Here is a 10,427-nt window from a genome sequence, read left to right on the forward strand (position 1 = left end):
CCCCTCGGCTCCCCGGCCCTCTGCGAGCTCCGCTGCCATGTTTAGCTGGGCTGGGGGATAAGCCTGCGCTGTAACGTGTCCGGGTGGCTTTCCATTTTCTTTGAGGGCTGTGCGGCGTGCTTGTGGTGGTGGGAAGATAGAGGAGGAGGCTGCTTTATCTTAGCCTCGTTACTACTGCTCTTTATCTGCAAGCAAAGAAACCTGGTGGAGGGTTAAGATTTCTCTTTGTAGCTTCAGGGTTTGGATCTTGAATCTTGCTTTGAAATGACTGATAAGCTTTCCAGTAGCTGTCCTGACCATGCAGGTTTTTTTCTTATTGTTTCAGCCCCAAGATGAAATAGAAGTTGAGGACGGGTTTAAACAGTATGATGGTAAGGCTTTGCTACAGCATTATCAAATTCAAAGAGTTTGAGTGTTTTGATAGTTTGTGTACTATTTTTGTGCACTGTTTTTGTGTTCTGTTATTACTAGATGACATCAATTACTGCTTAATGATAGTTGTCTGTTTTCACTTAGTGATAAGTGCGTTAGACATGGAAGCTATGATGAGTACCATAAATGCTTGGATAAAAAACCCAGTCAAGTTTGAACGTTCTCATGGTATCAACAACACTTTGGATGCCCAGATCTTAGAAGATAAGGAGGGAGAAGATGAAACAATCCACATTCTTATTGTTGAAGGCTTCCTACTTTACACCTACAGGTAATCAAATGTGCCTTCATGTATTTTGCTTTTACATGATAGGCAAACCTCTAAGGGAATAAAAAGACCTGTTCTAAACCAAGAGTTAGCAGCCGGTATTGACTACTGCTGAGTGTGGGTGTCACAAGTCTGAAGGTAGCTCTAGGTGCAGGAAATGGATGTAGTTCTACTTTTCCATTTCTTGTTCCTAATGAAACAGCTTAGCTGTAACCAGACGTGTCTCTTTCAGGCCACTGATTGATGTGTTCCACCATCGGTACTTTCTTTCCATTCCATATGAAGAGTGTAAGAGGAGACGAAGGTGAGTTGTTCTTTCGTGATTCCCTTCCTAGCCCAGTAGCATTTTACTCTGTTCGAGACTGTTTGTTTCTCTGAAGTTTTTAGATAAGCAAGGATAAACATTAAATGTAGCTGCTGTATTAGACTGTAGCTTCCTTCCCCAAACAACCCAAAAGCTTCCTACCGAGCTGTTGTGTACATCTCAAACTATCCTGGGGTTCTATATTTGGCTTTATCTTTGTGCTTGTGGCTTATGCTAAATACTGACTTTGATAAGCTTAGAAGCTACATGGGAGGCAATAGGCTCAGGCTAGTGTGTAGAGAGACTGAATGAACTATCTGTCATCTCCCTGAACTGCAATTACTACTCTCGAGTAACAAGGTCTTAATTTACAGTTCAAGGAATTACACTGTACCAGATCCACCTGGATTGTTTGATGGCCACGTTTGGCCTATGTATGTAAAGCACAGGAAGATAATGGAAGATCTTGGAGTTGATGTGGGTAAGTCTTTAATGACAAAAGCACTTTGGAAAGATTGCTCTAGGAGAGTGCTTTTCAAACTGGGATGTATGTGCTGATGAGATGCATGAGAAGAGTTGAAGCAGGTGGATGGAGGACATTTCTCTGATACCAATCAAATATGTGTTCTTCAGGAGCTGCTGGGCTTACACAAACTTTCAATTATAAATCTCTTGTTTTTATAATTTTTCAATTATAAATTTTTCAATTATAAATATTTATAATTTTTCAGTTATAAATCTCTTCAATTTCAATTTCTTGTTTTACTTTTTTACTTTAAGTGCACTTGAATGGAACAAAATCCAAGGAGGAGCTGTTTAACGATGTGTATGGACAGATCCAGAATAAGATTGAAGAATTACTTAACATGCAGGTACATGTTTATGCTTGTAATTACAACTCAAAGGCAATCCTTTTAAAGGCTGTATCAAAAAAAGCATAAAGCTGTAACCTGAAATATGTTCATGTGTATCTTTGTTTAGAAATAAGCTGCTTCTGATTCTTGTGGGTGAAGATGACTCCTGTTTACTCCACGCTGCCTACCTGCCTGCCACTAAAGTTCCAGCTTCTGTGAAGACTCCCGACTCTTAAATTCGACTTTGTTCAATCTTCCCTTGAAACCGAGTTATACATGGTCATAATTAAAAAGCACTTCCCCCTTTGTCTCTCATCTTAATTTGTGCTTCAGTCTCATATGGGGCCTCAGATGAACTCCATCTTTTCCCAGTCATGTTATTAGCCTGTGAGAGTAAACCCTCATATTGTGTAGGTATATATATACCCACATACACTTACTTGAGTTCTTCCCTTCTATTAACCTTCATTAATTTCTATTATCCATCTAATTAGGGATCATCTTGATGATGAAACTGGGGTTGATCTTGCTTTTCAAAAAGGAGACCACAATAGGAGGTTTTCGGGCCATTTTACTAGTATTAAATTGTGTTAAATTCAGTGTACACACTGATCTTGGCTACAGACAATACAATTACAGTTGGAAAAGATTTTACGTATACAACAGCTTTAAAATTACTGATGTCTCTAGACAATTTCAACAGTGTTCTGTAGCTTAAGGCAAGTTCACACTCCTGTGTACATACAGAAGTAGTTTAAGGCCTTGATTTATATAGAAGAGCAATGAAAAAATATGAAGCTTAATCCCTGGTAGGGGAAAAAGTGTATTTTAGGATAAAAGCTTAAGAAAAAAAGTGGTACTGGGTGGCCCAACAGGGAAGCTGTGTATTGGTCCACTATGAGAACAGTCCTTCAGAAACGTTTGACCAGGCGGCAGTTACTTCAAGCCCAGATGCATGAGCTTCCTGATAGGAGCTGGTCCTCCCCAGTATCCCCTAGAAACAGAGAAAGTTCCTTCATCAAGTTTATGTACACATTGCCAAAGTAGGGCGTGGGGGGAGTGGTTCTGGTTTACTCCCTTAAGATCCCAGACTTGCTAAGAGAGAAATGCTGGAAGTTTGTTTTGGAGAATCTCGTTTCAGCGAGGTTTTCATGTGGCAAGGGCTGCCAGCCTCTGCACTGCAACCCTCTTCTGGTAATAAACCCCTGTTACTAGCAAAGTGCCCCAAATCCTCAGAAAGTTGAGGTCTTGGTCATGATTAAGGATGCGCTTATGTTCTAGCAAGGAGCTAAGCCAGAACAGCTATCTACCTGGCCTTTACCCGGATAATCACAGCAGCTCTACCTGCTCAGGATTCAAGTACTTACTTGAGTAGTACATTCCAATAGAGAAAAGGCATCATATCAGCTTTCATATGGTACATGGTTACTCTCTCCTTGCTCTGGTCAATGGGAAAAGTCTCCAATGGCTGAGCGTTGTAGTCAAATTCTGCTAGAATCACCTTGTTGTAGCCTGTTACTAGCGGGCAGGAAGTATATCCATCATACTGCAACGAAGAACACCCCTGTTCATTACTCTGAGCAAAGTCTAAATGCCAAAGTATTAAAATCCATATGGTTAACATTCATATTTCTAAGTAAGTTACTAGGCAGTATCTCTATTTGTAGCATTAATATCAGCGAGTCTGGGAGCCTGCTAAGCTAATTGTGCTTTAATAACCTTAATACTAAGTCATGTTATTTCAAATGGAGATTTAACATCGCTAAAATCAGAACTGACCTAGAATGACAGGGCTTTTTGTATTAATTGTTGGTTATTGCAACCAGCAGAACAGGGGAGCAGTAGATCAGGATGAGAGCTGGTGCTGATTTGAACAGGCAGTGTATAAACAGGGTCTTGAATCTAGCTACAAGAATTTCCAGAGGATGGCACGACTATGGATGATGATATTCAGGTTAGTACCCCAAGGAGTACTAATTCAGAAGCCATAGGTAAAATGAAGTCCAAGTCTCAAAGAGAAATTTGAACAGTTATAGGCTTAGCATCTTCTGTAGTACAAAAACTTCAGTTTAACGCCTTAAAAGATTCTATTCTGTGCAGGGGAGGCAAGTTTTAACGTTGTACAGATACAGCAGATCTGCAAGGGTCTTCCTGGAACAGTGGGTGTAGCAGTCAAGTTTTACTCTAAATAAGCCTGCACTGGTGAAGAACCCAGACTGATTAGCCTTTAAACTTCTTTCAACTGAGAAGCCAAAGAATTTAATACAGAGTATTTTTAATGGCAGTATCAGGAATATGAATTGTGCAAGTAAACTACCATTACAAAATACAGCATTTAGCACCCCCTCTTGCCCTTCCTGCCTTTTGGTTCACACCCTTAGCTCCTTGCAAGACTTCCTGTGCGAGAATGGAGAACACATTCAAGAAAACTTCCCTAACACAAGATCTGTAGGTACCTTCTGAGTTGGCAACTGGTTCTTCATTACCAGGGAAATAGTTCTGTCAAGCACTCCAGACTGGGCAGCTACACAAGAATGAGAAAGAGTATTTAGGCTTTGTTTCAGGCAGCAACGGTTGTCATTACTAGAGCAAACACCGTTAGCCAGGCATTTCGTTGGGCAGTTCAGCTGGAATTGAACGTGCATGTCAAATCAGTTTGGGAAGTTTACAGTCCCAGGTAAGAAGAAACAGAAAACTGGAATAATGCTTTAGCCTCATTGTTTCCAACATGCTAAAGCTTAGTGACACTTTAGCTGTGTGGTTTTAGTCTATGGCCATTCTCCTACATGAAATTCTAGTTGCTCAGTCTTCCCCAGCACCAAGATTCTGGCACACAGAGTTTTTTTTCATTTTGAGTGCTGGAAGGCAGGTACTCTGGACCCTTTTGCTGGAATAGTTGATGATACCATTTTCCAAGTTCCACCAGGAACATACTGATAACTTTCCTTTATTTTTTTTAGTTGTGAGACCATATGCCTAAAGTGGTTTTATATTGGACCCTGTGGCTACAAGTACAGAACATGTGATTCTTCAATAGCGACTTATCTTTCTGCTGACACATACGCATGAGCTGCTAAGATAGAGTGGAAAGTTTTGTTACCGAGTGGGGACAGAAGGCAAGAGCAGTGTGCTCATTTTATGCCACTCTATGGACACAGAAAACACAATTAGTTCATCTGTGAGGCATTTGGAACAAGAGAACTGTGAGTTAGTGGCATCAGCATGGTCAGTAGCCAGTTAGCCCAGGAGACATAAGTCTTTTTGAAAGCTGTCACTCCCACACTTCTCATTACACACACACACACACACACGTGCAACTTTACCTACGGCTGCAGCAGTTCTGGAAGTTGGAAGGTTGGTGCAGTCTCCAATGCCAAATACATTAGGGTACTTTTTATGTTGTAGAGTTTCCTTATCTACATCCACCCAGCCAACTTCATCCGAGACACGACTGTTGACGAGTACATCAGGTGGCCCCATGGGGGGCGTGACATGAAGCATTTCATACTAGAAAGAAAGAAAAGGCACTCAACAGCTAGTTTACCAGACCACATGGTACCTGTGTTGATATAAGGCAATAAACACAGTGTGGAGATGGTTTTTTGTTGGGGTTTTTGTTCGTTTGTTTGTTTTGTGGGTGTTTATTGGGGTTTTTTTTAGTACATAGAATGAAAATATGACTTTTCCTTCCTCCATATACATCTAAGACATTACCAAGTTATACTAACAAGGCGTACAGGACTCCAGCCATGGTTTATTAAGTATTTTTGCCTTCTCTCCACCTCAGTTTCCAACTTTTTAATCCTCCACTAAAGCCAGAGATGGTACTCTCAGGAGGGAATGGCAGTATACAAAAAAGCAGATAGTATGTGCGTATTGTGTGGCAGTTATGTTACAGTATACAATGAAAACAAACAGGACCAAACTAGAGATCTGCAAAGTCCTGACCTGATGAACTTCAGTCACTCCAGGCTTGTCCAAGTTTTCAAACACAGCTTCCTGCTTGTCTGCTCGAACTTCCACAAGGTTACGCTTATAGTTAACAGTGATATCCCTCTCCTTTATTATTTCAAGCAACGCATCAGCATACTTCTTAACACCAAAAATGACACCAAGTGAAGTGTTGAACATTATGTTTGCTTTGGACCGTTTTCCTGTCTGCACAGAGAGATCAAATTAGCCTTTTCTATAAAGAAACTGAGACAAGCTGGCAGAGACAATTGTGCTGCACTACTGAAGAGCTGATAGAACTATTAATACAGTTCGATTATTAATGAAGTATTAACATTAAAACTCTCAGATACAGCTGTTCCACACCATGTTAGAAGCTAGACAAGATAATCTTCGCCTTTTTTGAGTGAGGTACTGAAGACACCCTCCCCAAATTGCTAGTGAGAGGAGGTGGCTGCAATTCACTGAGGATGTGCTGTATTCAGGGTCAGCACTTGTAGCAGCTTAGCACTGTGCAGCTTTCTGAAACCTCCACTTCAATGCATTATTCAGGTGCTCTCCCAGTAGATAGCTCAGGAAACTTAAACACATCTGAAGCTTGACACTTCCACTTGAAGCTGTCTTCTATTTACACTAAGCTTGCTCTGACAGCATGGCTAAGACTCCTCATGATGCGGAGACAGCGCACCACAAGGAACAGGAATAGCCGTTTATCAGACTAGCAGAAAGACAAATGGCAACAGGTATTAAAGTACTAAGAATTACTTAATTCCAGACAGCTTCTAGTGCACCAACTGAAGTTATAAATGAGGCTGAGAACAGCTGTATCTGTAGCTCACCAGAAGCAGGGCAAACAGTTCTTTCCTTATGGATTCTGAATTCTAGAAGCTTCTCCAGTATTAAATATATGCTAAATATTTATGTATGATTCAGCTACTTGCATTTATTATAACTTAGAAATAGAAAAAGCAACTCAGTTACTTTAATAATTCTGTTTCACGTTCCTTGTGTGTTTTCTCTTTGTTTTAAAGACAATATGAACCCCTTCGAACAAGCCTTGATCCCAACCATGGGAACAAGCACTGGCAGAAAGAGTAAAATACTTACTTTCCTCCAGTAGGCCTCTGATAAATACATGATCTTCTGAGGAGCCCCTGCACACTTCACTGGAGTGTTTGGAAAAGTGAAGATAGCATTTCCCTCCTTGAAATCTTGTACAGCTTTCCATGTTTTCTCTACTGTATGCACTGAATAATTGGAACCTATTTTAGGGTGATGAAAACCTTCAGGCAAGCCTTTGATCTAAGAAAATGAAATTATGGATGGCAGAATTTTGTCATCATCATCAAGTATTAAATGCAGGCTTGAGAAACAGCTATTTAAGAAGCCTCTAGCAGAAAGAAAGCCCATACGTATTTGCAAGTTGGCATTTTTGAAAAGAGCCCTAGCAATCAAGCAGGTATTTCCATTAGAATTTAGTAGATGATTTAGTAGATGTAACATTTACTGAAATGACATTGATCTGCAACATCTGTGGCGTAGGAGTTCAGTGCAAACCCAGACCCATGTTTTTGTAGACTACATGAAATTCAGAGTAAGTATAAAGTCACTGCCACATCATTGTAAGTAAAAATCATGTGTAAAAAAAAAGGCATTATGAACCTTTGTCAGCTGAATGGAACTTTTCAGTATTCAGTTGCAGACACCTGTATTTCCTCGGGTTATTTTAAGTGTCTCCATTAGTTATTTCCCTACTTTTCCTACTACGCTGGAGCATCTGCTTGTTAGAAAGGGAGTTGTCACCATTTCAAAATAATGGATTTCAAAATAGTTCTATGAGACAGAGTCCTGTTACATGCACTGCAGTGTGTTTGGGAAGTTACAGTCTACCTCAGGAAGTATGCTGTTGGTGAAGACAAGGAAGAGAAACCATCTCTCTTTTTACACTGGCCACTTTCGTTTTAAAGCCACATAAATCTGTTACTGTGAATTTTATTCACAACAAAGTAATGGTGATTACTTCTACTGCTGAATACTGAGTGTAATTTTATCTGGTGGTACTCAAGAGATACTTGTGAAGACTGAGAGGGTCACTGAACACAATGCAACTCCTCACTCCACTGACCTAATCACCAGATAAATTCTAGGTCACCAATCTGATTAACTAAGACTAGCTCTTGCTTTACATATGCCTTGGGAGCTTTTCAAAGAGATAATCAAATATATTATCAGGTACTACATCAGATTCAGGTCAGGTTAAAACCATGAGTTATATCACTCAACCATCTCGCCTTTGTGTTTTCCTCCTCCTACGTATGTCCATGGTCATTCTTGAGCCATACAATGATATTAACATTCTCCTCTGAGTGCCACTGCATAAAGTGTAAAGGAAACCTAACAGATAGGGAGAGACTTAGGGCCTATTTAAACACAAGCATGGTAACTCAGCCGGTTCCTTCTGAAGTGTGTCTTTTAAGAAAGATGAGGGTGAATCAAATGAATTCTGTGGGACAGATTTTACTGACTGCTCTGGGTTCCTCACGTCTAATGTCACTTCTGTTGACATTAGAGATGCTTTGGGCTTCAGTCAGCATACTCATTATTACAGGCTGCCTTTAAGTTCTAGATTTAACTTGCTGCCCTGTCTGCCCATACTGCTATGGAGATGCAACAAAGCTGTCTTAAAAGAGTAATTACTTTGGAAGTAAAAACTTCCAAAATTACTTTGGTAGAGTAATTCAGGTTATTACAGAGACATCTGTGGAAGGAGCAAAGTCATGAGGCTGTCTCCTGGCTCTCTAATTCATATTAACATTCACTATCTTGCAGTAAAAAAGTGTATCGAAATGCCATTTACTTTAGTGAATCATAAGGGTACATGATGCCTTTAAAACTAGGAAAAACGTAACTACTGTAAAACAAATACCTTTTCATAATGCAGACTAATCCCAAGGGCAATTATCAGATACTTGTAAGATATCTAGGGGAAAATAAAAAAACAACAAAAAATAAAACACATCTTAGACAAAGAAACAAAAGTAGCTCAAAGCAAGCTGAAGTTATATGACAACAGCAGAGTCATAAGAGAAGGAGAAACAAGGAGCATTAGTAACATAAATGTTAAGCTCTAAGAATAATTTATAGTTAAAATGCTAACTGCATTATGAATTACAGAGCCTTTGCTACACATAAATCCAAGTGTTTGGAGCAAAATATTCTATCTTTTATGTTCGGTTCTCTGTAGGCACAGAAAATACTCATGATGATGATATTTTAAGTTGATTCTAATGCAGTTACCTGTAACATTTTTATTTTTTAAAAAACAGATTTTAGGATCAAGTACTTCTCATAACACGAAGTGGAATTTCCTGGCCTCCTAGATGCTGGGGGAAGGTCTTACTCAATAGGCAGTTCCAAGGGGATCTGCAGGAAGTGGACAGACAACTCACGACATAGGACAAGAGACTAACTTTTTTTCCATTTTACCTTCCTGTCATTCTCCACATAGACACAGTTCTTATCTGGGTCTAATGCTGTAACTCGAGATTTGATCCACTCGACACCTGTAGGCATTACACTTCCTGTTGGACGTGCAGAAGCTGCTAGTTGCTTTGCACCACCACCAACCAGAGTCCACAGTGGCTGATAGTAATGAGTCTGAAAGAAATGTTTAAATAGACATGTAAGAACTGTTTAAAGGGACTTTAAGGTGAAGGCACACCACTCCAAATAGGAAGCATTGTGCTCTTCACATTGTATTATTCTTAACAAAAGAAGTTGAAGAAATGACCAAGAGTTTTGGATGACAAAGCTGGAGGGATGCATGCATTTCTAACATGGAGCAACTAATTTAAAGTGAAGTCTTCTTAAAGCTGGCTAGTGGGCTTCCTCCCCACAGTTAAAAACATGTGGGGTTGGAGAAGGATGAGAATCAGACCAATCTGGTCACATATGTAACATGCTTATCTTTTCAATGCTTTACAGCAGAGGAAGACTTACCTTACTTGGCTCAACAACAGCCACATTTCCTGCCCCCACTTTCCTCTTCATCCGAGCACTCATGGTGATTCCACCAGCACCTCCACCCAACACAAGTACTTCATAGTAATCCTTGGCAGCAGACCTGGCTGCCACATGCAAGCTGAAGGAGCTTGCCTTCTGCATTCCTGGTTTCAACAGCCGTACGCTAGGACGGAGACAGAAACAAGAAGACACTACTCCAACTGCTGACATCTTCCAGTAAACAGGAAGCTACAAGACAAGGAAGGACACCGGTAACAATTACAGAAGATAGAATTTATTTATATGCCTGGACCAGTGTTCAAGGCAAGAATTACAATGCTTACACCTTGCTGCAGCCAAGCCACTTATTTGGAAATGGACTGTAATCAATTTAGGAGAGGGAAAAAAAGAAAAAAGGTCAATCGTGGCCTCTGTGAGGAAACTGAAATTTCATAAAGCAAATGAATTCTAACAAAGCATAAGAACATTTTCTGGTTACTGTGGCAGGAAAGTGTATCTGATCCTGCATTAGAGGCAACTCATGCGCTGTAACTCCAGCTGTAATATTACAGTCCTGAAGACATAAGTGCCACAAAATGGAAGAAGATTTTGCCGG

General features: G+C 40.1%; 2 protein-coding genes across 2 annotated transcripts; one reads left to right on the plus strand and one right to left on the minus strand.

Annotated features, from left to right (window-relative positions):
• Positions 1-255: 255 nt before the first annotated feature.
• LOC104400775 (nicotinamide riboside kinase 2-like) lies at positions 256-2,175 on the plus strand. Its single transcript, XM_010016662.1, has 6 exons — positions 256-371; positions 517-703; positions 933-1,004; positions 1,379-1,485; positions 1,785-1,876; positions 1,986-2,175. Exons 1-6 carry the CDS (start codon positions 299-301, stop codon positions 1,989-1,991), a joined length of 537 nt encoding a protein of 178 aa, XP_010014964.1. The 5' UTR covers positions 256-298; the 3' UTR covers positions 1,992-2,175.
• Positions 2,176-2,794: 619 nt separating this feature from the next.
• SQRDL (sulfide quinone reductase-like (yeast)) lies at positions 2,795-10,060 on the minus strand. Its single transcript, XM_010016663.1, has 9 exons — positions 9,809-10,060; positions 9,296-9,466; positions 8,736-8,789; positions 6,917-7,111; positions 5,807-6,016; positions 5,182-5,365; positions 4,315-4,382; positions 3,226-3,404; positions 2,795-2,852 (listed from the first exon to the last, which is right to left on the minus strand). The coding sequence occupies exons 1-9, from the start codon at positions 10,040-10,042 to the stop codon at positions 2,795-2,797; spliced, it is 1,353 nt and encodes a 450-aa protein (XP_010014965.1). The 5' UTR covers positions 10,043-10,060.
• Between the last annotated feature and the right edge of the window lie 367 nt (positions 10,061-10,427).

The sequence above is a fragment of the Nestor notabilis genome, unplaced genomic scaffold, assembly GCF_000696875.1.
Source record: "Nestor notabilis isolate BGI_N333 unplaced genomic scaffold, ASM69687v1 Scaffold36216, whole genome shotgun sequence".
Classification (NCBI taxonomy): Eukaryota; Metazoa; Chordata; class Aves; order Psittaciformes; family Psittacidae; genus Nestor; species Nestor notabilis.